The sequence below is a fragment of the Xyrauchen texanus genome, chromosome 1, assembly GCF_025860055.1.
Source record: "Xyrauchen texanus isolate HMW12.3.18 chromosome 1, RBS_HiC_50CHRs, whole genome shotgun sequence".
NCBI lineage: Eukaryota > Metazoa > Chordata > Actinopteri > Cypriniformes > Catostomidae > Xyrauchen > Xyrauchen texanus.
The window spans coordinates 26,794,069-26,811,339 of NC_068276.1; the positions used below are offsets into that span (position 1 = coordinate 26,794,069).

Genomic DNA, 17,271 nt, shown 5'->3' on the forward strand with positions numbered 1-17,271 from the left:
GCTTACACTCTCTACTGATCAGTTAGGTTTAGATAAGGGGCATAATATTAATAAGCATGTCCTTGATACCTCGCGTGGAACTCACAATTGCTTCCACATTACACATCCGGGCATTTGCACGTGATGAAATCGTACGAATGCATACAAACAAAATCATACGAAATCATACGGAATAGCCAGCTTGTAAAATATATAAAACTTCATGAGCTCTCTTTGCAAGAGGTTAGGAACTATAAATAACCATAGGCAATGTAAGCAATACTACATGTCTGTTGTATATGTGAACATTTATGGCATAGAAAAGCCAGGACAGTGGCATTACATGGAGCTGCTCTAGGTCTTATCTCTAGCTTAGCGGCATGGCTGACAGCTGCATCATTGTGATTCCAAGAGATTTGTGGGTCATACGGCTGATTAGAGACAACGCAGTGCTTGGCAATGAATGGACGCCCTGCACAAACTCAGCGAGCGTGCTGAGGGATGACTGTTCAACAGCCACCATATCTAAAGCTCTTCAGATTATGAACAGTGCCGGAGGGACTCGTTGACATGCCCTCTCTCTGTTACAGGACCACTTAATTGCTGACCAAGGGATAATAACACCTTTCCTGAAGATAATCACTTTCACAAGAGTTGTTGTGGACGCCCCTTTGACCTGTGGGCCCCTAGAATTGTTACCAACTTTCAACTCATTAGCTTCAGCCCTGCTATGACATACGGTTCTTTGGTCGCTTTATAAAAACACCTCCATGTTTACATTTTAGTTCACATATTTAAAGATTAAGTCTGCAATTATCTCTCCTGTGTACTGCTTTTAGAACTGGACAATGGGGCAAATGCTTTCTGAACACTTTTGCTCCTCTTCCCTCGTTTTATCCTCAGGTTCAGGGAGTTAGAAATAGGAACATGCTGCCAGACGTCTTGGCCCTCAGATCCCGTATATAGCCATATCGACTGTCAAATGTCTAAGGGCAGCGAATCGTCTTCTAGATCCTTAAAAAAAGATGCGAGGCGGGGGGAACTTCTAGGGGCCGCTCCCAAAAAAGTATTGGGTGTCTTGCGGAACTTGTCAGACTCCTGTGAAGCACATATTTGACAGGCTACAGCGAGACGAGCTCGCACTCCAGCTCAGCGTTCGGTTCGGCACAGACGCTCTTCGCCTCTCTCAGTCCAGTGTTTGGTGCGACCACCCGTACACTAACGCAGTCATGGATGCCATTAAGAAGAAGATGCAGATGCTCAAGCTCGACAAGGAGAATGCCTTGGACAGAGCAGAGCAGGCTGAGGCCGATAAGAAGGGAGCAGAGGACAGAAGCAAACAGGTCGGACATGACACGGGCACTCTGGGATAGGGGGATGGGGCACCTAGGTGTGCCTCTAACACCGTGTTGGTTTTTGACTAAGCTGCTTTATGCAGTAATTTTTTATATTATTATTTATATATATATATATATATATATATATATATATATATATATATATATATATATATATATAGCTGGGATAGGCTCCAGCCCCCGCGACCCTGTACACAGGATAAGCGGTTGACGATGGATGGATATATATATATATATATATATATATATATATATATATATATATATATATATAAAATAATTTTTCCAATTGTAAAGTTTTCCGCATATCATTTCTGGAACCATATACCATGAAAATAGTGTTTTTTTTTTTTTTTTTTTTACAAATTAAATTAATATATTAGGCTAAATGTTTTTATTTGGTTAAAGTTTAGGCCTACTCATTCAAATTTTCTGGATTTGTTTTTATGAGATTGAATTGCGCAAATCTTATTATTATTATATTGAGTGCGGCCAGTTCCTGTGGAGAACTTATTCAGATGACATGTATCTGTTATTATAGCCTATGGACTATATATTTTGCTATGTGTAATGCAATTTATTCAGATAACATAGACGCATGTGAGCTCATTTTGACAGCTGTTCATTTATTGACGCACGTGCTCCTCCTGCAGCTCGAGGATGACCTGGTCGCCTTGCAGAAGAAGCTGAAGGCAACTGAGGATGAGTTGGACAAATACTCCGAGGCCCTGAAGGATGCTCAGGAAAAACTTGAGCTGGCTGAGAAGAAAGCTACCGATGTAAGCACATGCAATTCGCATTAGGGCCCCCATATCGATGTGACGAAGCGCGTGCCCACCCCTGCCTTATTGTACAGGCTACCCGCAAATTTCATTTTTACAAGCAGATTCCTTATTTACAAAAGTCTTTACAACCTAAACTCAGTAAAAATTGTTATTGAAACCTTACATTTTATCAGAAACCACAGAGAACCCTACTGGAATGATAAAAATACAGTTATTGTTTGTAGTAACACCACATGGTGAACGAATACCAAGACACAGTTGGAAAAACAGCCTGCCATATGTACAGTAGGCTATAGTAGAGGAGTTTAAGGGTGGGTTAAATTTAGCATTGCGCTTTATAAGGGAAGGGTTGCGTCTAGGGGTTCGTCTGTTCCCAACTACAAGTGTCTCAAAAGGGGTCCGTGTAGAATTTCACCTCAAACTTGCTGGATATTTAAGACCACCAGGACTTCTTAAGCAGTCATCCTCCAAACGAAACCGATACATGTTACAGATAATTTACAAGCCATATTTGTGAATTGCTCTAAAATTGTAAATTAATAAAGGCCCATTCTTATAATATAAATTAAAGGGATATTCCAGGTTGAATACAAGTTCATCTCAATCGCCAGCATTTGTGGAATAATATTGATTACCAAAAAAAAAATAAAAAAATAAATAATAATAATTCAATTCGTCCACCGTTTTCTTAAAAAAAAAAAAAAAAAAAAAAAAGACCAAATTAGATGTTACAGTGAGACACTTACAATGGAAGTGAATGGGGCCTTTTTTAAGGTTTCAAAGGCAGAAATGTGAAGCTTGTAATTTTATAAAAGCACAAGAATAATTCTTCTGTTAAAACCTGTGTATCATTTGAGCTGTAAAGTTGTTTATATCATATTATTTACGGTCATTTGAGGGTTTACAGTGTAGCCTAATGTCATCATGGCAACAAAGTTCTAAAATTTTAATTATCTTTACATAGAAAAAATTAGTTAGCGATTTTATCACATTCAAATCATGTTAAAATGCATATTGTTTGCGTCTTGTGGCTATATTCTTGAAAAAAATTAGTATTTTAGCTTTTACGGATTGACCCCATCCACTTCCATTGTAAGTGCCTCATTGCAGTCCAAATTTTTGCTTAATCTTTTTTATTGTATTTTTTTTAAAGAAAAAGGGGGACAAATCGAAATAATTGTTTTGTAGTAATCAACATCATGCCACAAATGCTGTCAAATGAGCTTAACTGGTATCATATAAGCTACGGGATATTTTTTTAAATACATTTCATGCCCATTTTATAAAAATAAGGTATCTCCTAAATAATAATAATAATAATAATAATAATAATAATAATAATAATATAAAAAAAGCTTATCAAGTCTGAAACTGCTACACAATAACACTGGTTTAGAAGAGGATCCCAGAGGTTTGACCTCCCTGAATCCACCAGTACTGCTGTCATACACCACTAGATGGACCACTAGACAATCAAACTCACACAGTCCCACAGAATAAAAAGGTTGCATCTTTAACGGTGCAAATGACTGCACAAAAGTGCAAGGGCTCAAAAGTCAAACGAATAAGATCAGCAAATTCTGAAATATCAATCGAAAAGCATTGCCGTTTTGCAAAGCCAATTAATTGCCACCAAAAGTTAAGATTTGAGATGATGATTATTTGAAATACGAATTTTGGCAGTATTAATTCTAGGGATGACATTGGAAACGGCGATTTCTCATGCAATTTATGAGGTCGTTTTCGAGATAATAATAATACCGATAAGTAATAATAATAATACCGATAAGTAATAATAATAATACCGTGCATATAAGCGATTGACTTTCGGTGTTTGGTAAAGCATTACCAGCAGTCACAGGCTGGAATCGGTTAACGCTTTGCCTCAACGGGGCGCCGTTACACCCCGTTGTCGGGTGAAAATACCCATCCAAACGGACAGTATATTCGAGATGGCTGGTAATGCGTATCTTGAGGCCGTGAGAAAGAAAATAAAATCACTGCAAAAGCAAGCAGAAGATGATGAGAGCAGAATATTGAGACTGCGTGAGGAACTGGAGACTGAGCGCGCGGCCAGACCATCTGTGAATTTAGGAGAATGTATATATATATATATATATATATATATATATATATATATATATATATATATATATATATATATATATATATATTAAAGCATTAGCAGGATAACGTATCAAGAGGAGGAATAGGTGAAGAAATCGAGAAAAAAAGTGTGTAAATAAGGTTTTCAGTGGTTTTAGTGGCGCGAGAAAGTTCAACATCAACTAAAAGTAGTCCATGCCAAAAAAACAAAAAAACAAAAATAAAAAAATAAAAAAATAAAAAATACAGAGTGTAACAGAATATAGCAGAACGAGGTACTATGCTGACCTTAATGTATGGCGAATCCAGGTCAATGGGCCAACCTTTCGCCATTTATTTGGCAAAAATTGACCCAACCCAGAAAGCACACGAAAATTCTGCTCTAGAGCGTTTTATCTGGAAAGCATCACAATCCAGTTAACATCATTCTAAATCATAAATGTCTCAAAGACATCTGCTGAATGTCTTATTGACATCCGAGACTAAATGCCTCATAGACGTCTTCCAGATGTAAACACACAAATCAAATAGACATCTGGGTGGTACACCTGTGCTATCAGGGAATATGTCTGAGTGTTGATGACTGTTTTGTGAGCTCACTGCTGGTTCTCTGTGCACAGGCTGAGGGTGAGGTGGCTTCCCTGAACAGACGTATCCAGCTGGTTGAGGAGGAGTTGGATCGTGCTCAGGAGCGTCTGGCCACTGCTCTGCAGAAGCTGGAGGAGGCTGAGAAGGCTGCTGATGAAAGCGAGAGGTGGGAATGGAAAACTCACTGTATGGTCTAACCATTGGTTCCACTTACTAACACAGGTCAATAATGTAGAGTGCTGAAAACTAAAACACACTTTAAAACACTTTCTCTCTACCTCCCCTTCTCAGAGGCATGAAGGTCATTGAGAACAGGGCACTGAAGGATGAGGAGAAGATGGAGCTGCAGGAGATCCAGTTGAAAGAAGCCAAGCATATTGCTGAGGAGGCTGACCGCAAGTATGAGGAGGTCAGTTTCTCTCTCTCTCTCTCTCTCTCTCTCTCTCTTTTATTCGTAATGTCTTCTGCTATCAGGCTTGCACACACACACACACACACACACACACACACACACACACACACACACACACACACACACACACAGACAACCACACACTAACCATTTACCTTCCCGTGATGGTACACAGGTGGCCCGTAAGCTGGTGATTGTTGAGGCTGAGCTGGAGCGTACAGAGGAGCGTGCTGAGCTGAATGAGGGGTAAGAATCATCAAATCCATGTCATTTCTTTGTGTGCTATTACATTTATAAATATATCAGAATCAGAATGAGCTTTATTGCCAAGTATGCTTACACATATAAGGAATTTGTCTTTGGCTTCCAGTGCACAAACAATACATATGTACTGATGTTGATCACACTTGGCTGTGTATAAATGTTTAGGCTATTTACTGCTTACAAATGTGAAGTTTGTTTTTGCCTTTACTGTTACTGTTATTTTATTTAAACACTTGGATCCTGACAGCCTTTTATCATCTGTCTTGTCAGTGTTTCAATTTCTCTGTCACTCTCTCCCACTTCAGTAAGTGCTCTGAGCTGGAAGAGGAGTTGAAAACTGTGACCAACAACATGAAGTCTCTGGAGGCCCAGGCTGAGAAGGTAAGCTAATGTTGTGTGTGAGTGGCTGAAAGTTATATTGTTAAAAAGAGTGTGTGTATGTTATATTCATAATCTTGTCTGCTGTAAATAGACAGTCCTTTAATCCTCTCTCTTATCTTTCCCATAAACAGTACTCCCAGAAGGAGGACAAGTATGAAGAGGAGATCAAGGTCCTGACTGACAAACTGAAAGAGGTGAGTTCACGCAGTTGCCGTTTGTGTGTATTTTCTGTGTGTGTGCATAGATGTGAGAGGGATTGACATGTCCCTATGTTCCAGGCTGAGACTCGTGCTGAGTTTGCTGAGAGATCAGTCGCCAAGCTTGAGAAGACCATTGATGATCTGGAGGGTATGTCAATTTGTACCTCACTGTATTTCATGCTGGTATTAGACACTGGTTAATGTCACTTCATTTCATTTGTTTAGTTTTTTTAGTTTTGTTATTCTTTTCTCTCTCTCTCTCTCTCTCTCTCTCTCTCTCTCTCTCTCTCTCTCTCTCTCTCTAATCCTCATTTGCATTGCTTTCTCTCCCATATTTCCTTACTTTTTTCCTTTATTTTCCATTTTTCCCCACCACAACACTCCTCCCCCATATCGTCCCTGCACTGTTCTGGCTATTAATTGGCTACTGTAGATGAGTTGTATGCCCAGAAACTCAAGTACAAAGCCATCAGCGAGGAGCTGGACCATGCTCTCAACGACATGACCTCCATGTAACTATCACCACCTGTTGCTTGTGTTTGTGTGTGAGAGTGTGCGCACACATGCTTTTGATTCGAACACAAACTCGTTCTATAGCATTTCTAGTTTCATTGTCTGCTAATATACGTAATCTAATTTCCAGGTTTGTTGCAATTTACTTAAGATTAAGGATTTTTGACATATTTTAGAGCCTGATCAGATCACACATAATCATACAAAACCACGCTGTCTATCATGATTATTTTTAAGCTGTTGTATGCCTTTTTTTTTTTCTGTTGCAAGTCTTTTGTTGTTTTCCATCACCATCTGTCACTTTTTTTCAACAAATTTTTTCCTTTTTCCCCCTGCACAGTTAAAATGTTTACATCTCGTCTCTGGATCTGGGCACATCTGAGCGGCATCTCCTTCTGGTCCACTGTGTTTCTATTTCTCTCACTGTTGCTGCTTTTCTCCATCACCGTTCTCAGTGGGGATGGAGCACTCAGCTCTACGGTCCCGTCACTTGTACAGAAATGTGTTGCTTTCTGTAAAATAAAACCTCCTCCCATCCCTGTAATCTCCCCACTCCGTTCTCTCTTTAGTATGTCTTAACTCTTTTGATTTCATATGTCCTTAATTTATTGTCGAGAAGCTTGAATAAAATCTAAAAAAGCTCCACTCATCACCTCACGTTGCTTCTCTCCTTTTATATGTACACTTGATCATGATTTTCAGTCAAAGTTGTTTTTTAAAACAAATATCTACAGTTTGAAACACTAAGATTCGGTGGCAGTAATTCCCAACCAGGGGTATGCATGCCCCAGGTGGTACTTCATAATCGGCAGATTTCAGGTGGTAAAGGGAGACACGATTTTGCATTTGCTTTGTTAAACCTATAAAACAGATACTTAAATAAAAATATAAATTCTTACATGCTACAAAATATTAGGGCTGTAAAGTGGTTTAAATAATAAACACAATTAATTGTAAAATATTTTTGTAATTTTGTAAAACACTTCAATAAAAGTGGAATGAACACACACACACACACACACACACACACACACACACACACACACACACACACACACACACACACACAGGTTCTCTGGTGATATGGGGTACTAGCCTTATCGATGGGGCAGTAGAGGTAGTATAAGCCAAAAAAGGTTGGGAAATACTGGTCTATGGCATTCTAAGTTTTAAGTTCAGAGAAAGAGAACACTTGAATTACTTTGTCATAGAATAATAATGAATAATCTCAGTATAAACTTTAATAAACTATTTTAGGTAGTTGCTCTCTGTACAAACATCTCTTTAATTTCCACATTATTTCTCTTCTTCTTCTGCTCACCAACTGGCCTGACCACCTCTATCAACAACTCCAGAAAAATGTTGTTTCACATAAACTCTGTTTAGCATTCAATGAATCCTAACCTGGCTGGAGAATACTGTAAGAGAAAACTAGGATTATGTTCAATTCTACATTCCGTGTATTGTTTGTGGTGCAGTTTTTTTTATGGTAAATGGTCTCTGCCTTTCTAAGTGTTGTAAATACAAGGAAAAGTTCACATACAGTACAAAGGTGTAAGTGGCATAATACAGGATTACCCCCAAATCTTTAAATTATATGTTATACCATAGAGATGTGCTGTGTGCAAGGAGTACATTCAGCTATGTCAAAGCAGTCCCTCTAGAATTCAGTAAATATTTCTGGACTCAACTCAAAACACCTGTAAATATGGAAATCCTCATTTAACACGTTTAAATGTGCAATTTGTAAAATGCACAAGTGTAATGCACAGCACTTAGGTATACAAATATAAATGTAAAAAGAAAATTCAGCTGGCCACACCAGCCAAATTATTTATACACCTGAATAATAATAATAATAAATTATTTAATCTCAAAATGCCTAATGTTATCTTTTTCACTTGCACGAAAATGGCTGTTTTATTGACCAAAGTGAGGGTCAATATAAAATATTATATTGAATAATTTGTTTTCGAATTAAAAATTGCATATTTATTTATTTTTTCTATGAAATTGACATTAACTATGAAAACACAGTAATAAAGTTGATGTATGTAGTCAGCTGTTTCTTTTAGGCTAGTATTCGCCTTCAGACTTTAATGAACTTCCGGTTCCGCCTTCGTGTGCAGGGTCAGATGTGAACAGAAACCCATGTGAAAATGGAAGGAGACGCGGCTTCTCCAAACTCCTGGGCTGCAAGTAAAGCAGGATATATCCTGAGTAATGTTGCCGAAGTCGTAGAGAGGATTTTGACATTTGTGCCGACTAAAACTCTCTTTCGGATAGCAAGGTATTGATGATGGATCTGTTAGCTTTGAGCTAATCTGAAAACCATTCAGTTCATTACAGGTTAATCGTATTATATAAATTCAGTTATATAATCCTTTAGACTTGTGGCTACGTAGGTTTATATTATTGAGTGATTAGTTTCGTTTAATTGTGTTTTAATATTGATTGGCTTTGGTTTGCTGTCCCAAACTATATTAACTAGGAGACACTTTCTCTGTTCACCTGTCAAAATAATTGGATATTTGGATGTAAAATTATTGCTGTTAGATGGATAATTTAATATAGTGAAGTAATAAGGAGTGCAAAGACGCTCAAACTTCTATCAAAGTCTTTGGTTTCATTAATAACGATTGTTAATGATGTTAATCAGGTAATTATCAGTTACTGTTGTCATGACGTTGAATGGCAATCTTCACTCAATCATATCATCAATCATAGTGGCTGATTAAACTGTAGTTTTATAAGTCGGTGGATCCTTTTGGGGTTTCTCTCACCTGATCAATTCTAGTTTAGTGTTATTTTATAGCTGACAAGCAAACATTTTGTCTATGAAAAGCCACACCGTCTAAATGCTTTATATCCTTTTTATGAACAAAACATTTGCTGCACTGCTGCCGTGGTTCATTAATGAGTACCTCAATATCAGTGTTTGTTTCTTAGTGTTTGCAGGCTATGGAGGAACTGTGCACGCCGAGTCCTGAGGACCCAGCAGAGACTGACCTGGCTCTCAGCCACTGGCTCATCTATATATCAGGAGCATGTTCTGCTCAGGACTATGGCAGAAGACTTGGAGGTCTGATGACTTGACCTTTGCTTCTTTTTCATATTAAAGAAAAGTTCAAAAAGCTTAAATCATTTGAGGTTCAGGCTGTCAAACATATTTATGGATACCAGCATGGATTGTACTGTAATACACACATATTGGTCCACATGTGGCTTTTATTTAGTTAAATCAGACTGTAAATAAACTGTGGAATTAGCAAGCATAATATATTTTGTCTTCTCTTCATCATCTGTTTCCATTATTCAACTTGTTTGAATGTTTGTCTTGTGTCTGAACATGCACCTGCAGAATATCTACCTGCTACCCCAGACAGCTCTCTTAATGATAGATGGGGAAAACTTCAATGGGCCTTTTAGTTACAGACACAAAAAGGGTAAAGTACTTGCAGTTTGGTACTTGTAACAAAACCAGCTGATCAGGTTTAGGAGATTGACCTGTTGTCTTCTATCATCCCTTGCTGCAGCCAGGAAGTGTGAGGTGGAGTTAAACCCTGTCGAGAAGCTGAGATGCTTACTGCCTAGCAGCTGTGACATAGTAGCCGTTGTCGCACCAGGAATTGTGGGTAAGACTCATTCGCACTCATTTCCTAGAGTAGAATTGTGTTCTACCACTGCTTTGTTTAATGCTAATGTCAGTGCGGTGTGAGTTATGATTCAGTCTATGACATTAAATTAAATGCTGACTGTATGCATAAACGATTCTTGTTTATACTGCTTACTGTAGTGACCCCCAGTGGTTTGCCTAGCAACCCCCCACAGGAGTATGAGCAGGGGGAAGCTGGCTTCAGCCTGCTTTTCCCTGCAATGGATGGGGTCAGCATCCGGCCTTTCCACTTCTGCAAAAAGAGCCTCAGTGAAACTGCAATGGAGGAAGCAGGTGAGCTGTTTGGATGTATTACTCATACAAGTCAGAGAGAACATGATTAAAGTAAAAAATAGAAAAGGGGGAAATGTGTCAACTTTTGTATGTTGCTATGTTTAAACAGTTATACTCTTTTATCAGTGGGGCATTCTTTTCACTGCAGTTAGAGTAATTTTATGGCAAGTCATTTCAATATACTCTGTATTTGATTCTCAGGGTTGATTAACAACCCAGATTTAAAGGTGGTGATGTTGTTCAACTATGAGACCTATAATCCTGGAGGTGGACGCTTTCTTAACAAGCTACTGGAACCCCTTTCCCAAAGTAATGTACTTATTGTTGGAGGACAAGTGGAAAGGGTCTTTTCCTATGACTTTATCTGGTAAGTGAAGCAAATTCATGGTAAATTAGATTTTAGATTGGAAATGAGTTTGTTTCTAGGAGTGTTTATGATGGTAGAGTCATACTACTTCCCTTTCCCTCTATTCTTGTCTCATTAGCTATGTTTACTTGCACTAATTTATGTCAGTCTGAATAAATTAAATCTGAATCTACCCTAAACTTTCTCTCTCTCTCTCTCTCTCTCTCACTGCCATCACAGCGCTCTCTCTCCCCTGAGTTCTGATTACACGCACCTGCATTCACTCTTTGTCTGTTCTCATCGATAGCATCTCTGAGACTCCAGACCTTTCTACTATGCCAAACATACCTGTGTCTTCATTATTGCCTGCATGTATCATTAGACTGTTGTGAGTTATCTGTTCATCGTGTCTATACCCTGTCTGGATATTACTCACCTGCTGTTTGCCACTCTGCTCAACTGGATTTACTCACAATTTTTCAATCATCTGTTCTATAAACCCTGAGCTCATATGTCTGTTAGTCTCTCTGTGACACCTTAAATTTTAACCCTCACGCTTTTATTCTGACATTCTGAACTCTCCAGGAAGTCCTGTATCTACCTGTTTGTAGCCAAGTTCACAGTAGTTTAATTTGCTTATTTAAATTCTGGTAAAAATGCACCTCCGGTGCCATTCTAAATGCATACAAGTGAACCAAACTATTGATTATCTACATCTGAGATGTTGTTCGTGAGTAGCGCTAAATTGTTGAGCTATGAAGGCTAAAAAGCAGCACCATTCAATAATGCGCTGGAGCTGCATGTGAATTTTATACATTATAAAGCAGAGCCTTTTGTGATTCATAGAGCTATCGCACATCTTCAAGTGGCTTTGAATAAAATGCACAAGTTATATGAACTACTTTAATTGTGTTTTACTGGTTCTTTTATGTCATTTTTTGTGCTTGACAGTAACGAACATGACTAACACACAGTATCATATTTGGATAGGGCTTGTCTGCCGATACCCAATCTGTTTAAAAATGTCAGTATCAGAGCAGTGCATCCTTAATTAAAGCCATTAAAGAACAAATGTGTGCTGCAGAATATTCAGCGTGAGCCCACATACCCTTAATATACCCGTAATATATACCCGTAATAATGCATTTTATAAACTGATTATTTTGTTGCATGTAAATGTGGCTATTGTGTTGCATCTGCTTGTCCTGTTAACACGATTTAGTGGCCATTCAGACGAAACATGTTCTTGCATTCAAACAAGATAGATGCAGCGCATGGAACAGAATGCGTGTATTTTGAGACATGTTTTTAAAAGCTGAAGTTTGTAACTTGACACAGCATCTAAAAAAATGCAGCTGCTGCATGAAGGGGTGCTCTATTCACTCTCATTCAAACGCATCTATATGTTCCTGAGAGCTGAAACACAAGCTCATGCAACAAAAAAAAACAATTGTAGGACACTGCGTACCAAAGTTCAAGTTTGGTTAACTCTGAACTGCGAATCTACATGATGAGAGGACTCGTGACCAATAGAAAATCGAAATGTTACACACTGACCTCTTGACTCAATTCAAAGGATGCATACTTCAAAGCTTTGTGTTTTTATTGTTTCTGGAAAGTGAGTAAACTAAACTGTAAATTTTAAAATTAACAGAATATTTTTTGTTATTTTTGAAGTGTTATTTACTAAAACCAGAAGCTCTCCGTGTGACATCATATTCTGGTCCATATGCTCAAAAATGTCCATCAATCTCTAGTGCATGCTTTCATGGCAAAAACTATTGGAAAAACAACATTTGATGGACAAATGTGCATATGCAGTCTTTGAAGACATTTTCCTCTTCTATCAGTTTTGCATTTACACTATTTGCTTAGTTTGCAATTTGAACATTGTCTGTGTCGCACATTAAAGTTTATTTTATTTAATATCCTCTCATTTCCTCACAGTATCTATTATTGTTTCTGACATTACAGCAAATATAATCACCATCAGTGAAGTTGATCTGTGTTCTCTCTGCATGTTGTTTGCAGCTGTTCTTCAGGCTCTTTTGGGGCAGTGGGACTGACCTTTAATGGCTCCAGGATCCAGGGTGCCTCAGTATTGGTGGAGCAGGATGTAAGTAGCCCCAAAGCAGCAGAGGCCACTATCCAGCGGCTGAAGGCTGCCAATATCCCTGAGAGAAACACCATTGGCTTCATGTTTGCCTGTGTGGGGCGTGGCCACAACAGCTATAATAACCAGCATAACGTGGAGGCTGACGCCTTTCGGAAGATCTTCTCCAACGTTCCACTTTTAGGATTCTTTGGAAATGGAGAGATAGGCTGTGACCGCATAGTCAAAGAGAACTACACACTTAGTGAGACTGATACTGATGGACTACAACACTCTTTTACTACAGTCATGAGTCTGGTGCATTTTGGCTAAATTGCACTCAAACATGCACATGCATTGAAGCATGGCAAGGGACCAATCAATCCTAGTTAACTTGGTGTTTCAGGTCAAACTTTTGCTGCATCCCCGATCAGGTCTGTTTGTCAACCGATCTAATTCTCCAAGGTTCTTTGCCCTGAATATTCTTAATTCAGGATGTCAGAGGGACACTTTGCAGTTTTTCGACACCAAATTCACAAGACTGCCATTGAGTAGCACCTGTCATGAACACGGGAAGTGTTGAATATCAGTTTTGGAATAATTTGTTTTAAAGCTAACTATGATGGATGGCAATTGAATCATCCATTCATCAACCTTGGTACTAGTGGAATTCCAGTACCATCATTTCTGTTTTTTTTTTTTTTAAATGTACTCCAGACTGATTGCATACCCACTGCTTGTATTCAATAACAAGTGCTATTAACCACTGAAGGAAATTGCAAGAATGGAAGGTGAGTTGGCCCTGAAAAGGTTTCAGTAGTAGAGTAAGGAACCCTTATCCATATCAGCGCATAACTATATATGCAGTAATGGATATTATAACCTGTTGTAAATAACCAGGTGAGTGTAATAAAGGACAGAAGTGAGAAAATATTTGCCCTAACTATGCTAAATACATCAAGACCATTCTTAAATGGATGTTTCTATTGATGACTAAAACCAAAACGGTTTATTTGTTCTGCTCCTTTAATTCCAACAGGATATGCCTTCATTCTGGTTCATGAACTTATGTTGCTAGTTGACAATTTCATTAAATTATTCAGCTTCTCTGCGCTTGCTATATTTCACAGAGATTAATGAAATCTCATAGTGTCTACTGGCTCCTTTGTGAAGTATTGGTTTGAACGTTGTAAACATTGGTTTACAAAGTGCAGTGTATTTGTCAAATCTCTTATTTTTGTCAACCTTTGTTCTATTCAATGTGCTGTTGTATTGTATGGCCTACTGATAGTCAGCTTGTTTTCTCCTGCCATATCTGTGAGTCAAATGGAGAGTTGGTTTTATTTGTCATGTGTTTTATGGCAGATTGTTGGTTTTCCTTCTCTATTAAAAAAAAGTTCTCAATCTACATGTGATGCTCAAATTAGTCATACAGTTGTCGGCCAATGATGTGTACATTTTCATGTATGTGATCTGAGCAAAGCACATGTCCATAATAAAATCAATGACAACATCTGTCAATTAGTGTGGCAATAAGTTTTACACATTCTGCCTTGTTTGTCCAGTAGATGGCCCTCTTGTGCATCAACCATTTTTCTTTTGCAGTCAATGTTGATGGTTTATTCCGCAATCCCTGTTAAAATTATTTCTCCATGAATCCTTCAGACTTGATGTATGGATCAATTACTTTTTTCAAACTAGTGATCTGTTGAATATTCACAGTTGTCACTGGGCTCCAACTTTATCTATTTTCTGTTTGTATTTGGGGTGGAAGATTGTAACATTACATGACACTTGGAAGACATTACAAAAGACACAGGCTGTTCCTGTGGCTTGGTAGCCTGGAGCAGGTCCAAATCACGGCAGTGGTCAGATAGTAGATTGCCCCAGGACTAATGCACAACAGAAGTCCTTTAGTGTTGCACTTATCCCCTGGTTCCACACCAGTCCTTTGACTACACTGCCCCAGCAGGTGAAAGCCTTTTATAGGTAAAGAGAGGGTTGTTTTTAAGTCCCTTTACCACAAAAAGAGTAAAAACATCTGTTTATCCCATAACCATTTTTCTGGTCACAGGCCACACACTTTGCCACACAACAAGGCCCCTATGGGATTGTGATAAATCTGGTTGTCAGGAACAAATGTGGCATTTTGGAGGTACATGGCATTTCGATCTGCACTTGAGAGCGTGGATCTGTTAGGGTGCAGGTGTTTTTAAAGCTGTACATTGTCACCTCGGGGCTCTTCGAGTAAAGACATTCAGCCTCACTTTAAGGCTCTTTCCCTGTTGAGAGCAGGCTCAGAAACAAGACAGACAGACCTGAGCTTTGGGACCATTGTCATAAAGCGCAATGTTTTGTAGGTCACACACAGTGGGTGGGCCGCTTTACTCAGAGTTAGACATTTGAAGTGTGCATTTAGTCAGGTGTATATAGAGAGGAAAAAAACATGAATTTTGAGGAACATTTCTTAAAGGTACAAATGGTGAGCCATAATTACTTAAATACACTATATATAAGTATGTATAATTTGTATAATTTCATTTCCTTAAAAAGTGCTATGTATGTATAAATATTACATAGTATTTTACAAGAACCTTAATTCATTTGGGGGGGGGGGGGTTGTATTGTTAAAACAATATTAGAGGAACAGTTCACCCAAAAATGAAAATTCTCTCATAATTTTCTCACCCTCATGCCATCCCAGATGTTTATGACTTTCTTTCTTCTGCAGAACACAAATGAAGATTTTTAGAAGAATATTTCAGCTCTGTAGGTCCATACAATGCAAGTGAATGGGTGCCAAATGTTTGAAGGTCCAAAATCCACAATAGGGGATTGGCAGTACTCCAGGATACTCTAGTAGTTAAATCCATGTCCTCCTGAAGCGATTTGATAGTGTGAGAAACAGATCAATATACATTTTACAATAAATTCTCCCTGCTCAGTCAATCTCCACTTTACTTTCACTTTCTCCTTGTTCTGTTTTTGGTGATTCACATTCTTTGTGCATATTGCCCCCTACTGGGCAGTGAGGAGAATTTATGATAAAAAATGACTTCATTATGAATCTGTTTGTCACCCACACCTATCATATCATATTCAAACACATGGATTTAACCACTGGAGTTATATTGATTACTTTTATGCTGCCTTTTTGTGGATTTTGGAGCTTAACATTTTTGGCACCCATTCATTTGCATTGTGAGGACCCACAGAACTATTCTTCTAAAAATCATAACTTTTGTTCTGCAGAGGACAGAAAGTCATACATATCTAAGATGCCAGGTGGGTGAGTAAAACATGAGAATTTTCATTTTTGGGTGAACTTTCCTTTAATGCAATTAATGAGGATAAAAACTCAGTGTTTCTTAACATGTCTTTAAAATTGATCAGTTAGAGCTTTTTTGTCCTTGTCCAAGAAAAGGAAAGTATACATAATACTCCATATCTGTGCCACAATAATAAACCAACAACAACAACAAAAAAAAAGCATTATAAACAAATGTAAGTAGAAATAGAAAGTAAAATATACAGGTTTTATCCCACTCTATTTAAAGTGTTGTAAAATGTGATTATGAAAATTGTGCTAGATAGAAAATTGAAATAAAATATATATATATATATATATAAGGTTTTTTTACATATTAGATTACATAACAGTTCTTAATAAAATTGTGCTTTTAATGATGCCATTGGTGTTTGATATACATTTTGGGATATTTTGTACATTTTGATATGTGGTAGCACATCCACTTTAATGGTAAAAAAATCTGCTCTATTATCACACAAGGAACTGTCACAACATACTGTAAGCATAACACTCCACTTGCTCTGAATGTTCTTTAATGAGCATCACGCTAATTAGCTATTACTGATTCAAAGCAATTTTGTTGTGAATTAAATGTATTCAAATATTAAAACAAGGTTGTTAATTTAAAGCAAGTCAGCCGTACTAATTTGACACACTGTTGCTAATTGTGCAAAGAGCCGGTAAATTAGAACGGATACTATATTTGCTCCCAAGACAAACCAAATGCCTGTTTAGAAAAGTCAGTTGTAATTATTAATGATGACATTGTACACATAATAATATAACTGTGTGACTGTGTTCTCATTAAGGCTAAACTAAAGAAGTTGGATTGGTGTGCGAGTGCTCCAACATATTTTGAGTTTGAATCCATCCTGGGTCATCTCTGTTCCCTCTCTCTCACCCCTTGAATTTCTGTCTCCCTATCTCTGACTATGTCTATCAAAGAAAAACAGTTAAAATGGCACTTGTATACAAATGCGATTAGGAA

At 37.9% G+C, this 17,271-nt stretch overlaps 2 protein-coding genes across 2 annotated transcripts; both read left to right on the plus strand.

The window, feature by feature from the left end:
• Positions 1 to 1,080: 1,080 nt before the first annotated feature.
• On the plus strand, positions 1,081 to 7,243 carry LOC127644092 (tropomyosin alpha-1 chain). Its single transcript, XM_052127112.1, has 10 exons — positions 1,081 to 1,322; positions 1,991 to 2,116; positions 4,849 to 4,982; positions 5,108 to 5,225; positions 5,404 to 5,474; positions 5,798 to 5,873; positions 6,005 to 6,067; positions 6,152 to 6,221; positions 6,507 to 6,585; positions 6,927 to 7,243. The coding sequence occupies exons 1-10, from the start codon at positions 1,209 to 1,211 to the stop codon at positions 6,928 to 6,930; spliced, it is 855 nt and encodes a 284-aa protein (XP_051983072.1). The 5' UTR covers positions 1,081 to 1,208; the 3' UTR covers positions 6,931 to 7,243.
• Positions 7,244 to 8,716: 1,473 nt separating this feature from the next.
• LOC127644082 (F-box only protein 22-like) lies at positions 8,717 to 14,479 on the plus strand. Its single transcript, XM_052127103.1, has 7 exons — positions 8,717 to 8,876; positions 9,536 to 9,668; positions 9,948 to 10,032; positions 10,123 to 10,221; positions 10,383 to 10,535; positions 10,737 to 10,902; positions 12,913 to 14,479. Exons 1-7 carry the CDS (start codon positions 8,746 to 8,748, stop codon positions 13,304 to 13,306), a joined length of 1,161 nt encoding a protein of 386 aa, XP_051983063.1. The 5' UTR covers positions 8,717 to 8,745; the 3' UTR covers positions 13,307 to 14,479.
• The last annotated feature ends 2,792 nt before the right edge of the window (positions 14,480 to 17,271 follow it).

What these genes read in the sequence shown, in the direction of transcription:
- LOC127644092 (XM_052127112.1), top strand. Translation starts at nt 1,209, where the DNA reads ATGGATGCCATTAAGAAGAAGATGCAGATGCTCAAGCTCGACAAGGAG. An exon ending in CAGAGGACAGAAGCAAACAG is followed by an intron (nt 1,323 to 1,990) that starts GTCGGACATGAC and finishes CTCCTCCTGCAG; the next exon opens with CTCGAGGATGACCTGGTCGC. An exon ending in TGGAGGCCCAGGCTGAGAAG is followed by an intron (nt 5,874 to 6,004) that starts GTAAGCTAATGT and finishes TCCCATAAACAG; the next exon opens with TACTCCCAGAAGGAGGACAA.
- LOC127644082 (XM_052127103.1), top strand. Translation starts at nt 8,746, where the DNA reads ATGGAAGGAGACGCGGCTTCTCCAAACTCCTGGGCTGCAAGTAAAGCA. An exon ending in TAGTTACAGACACAAAAAGG is followed by an intron (nt 10,033 to 10,122) that starts GTAAAGTACTTG and finishes CCCTTGCTGCAG; the next exon opens with CCAGGAAGTGTGAGGTGGAG. An exon ending in TTTTCCTATGACTTTATCTG is followed by an intron (nt 10,903 to 12,912) that starts GTAAGTGAAGCA and finishes TGTTGTTTGCAG; the next exon opens with CTGTTCTTCAGGCTCTTTTG.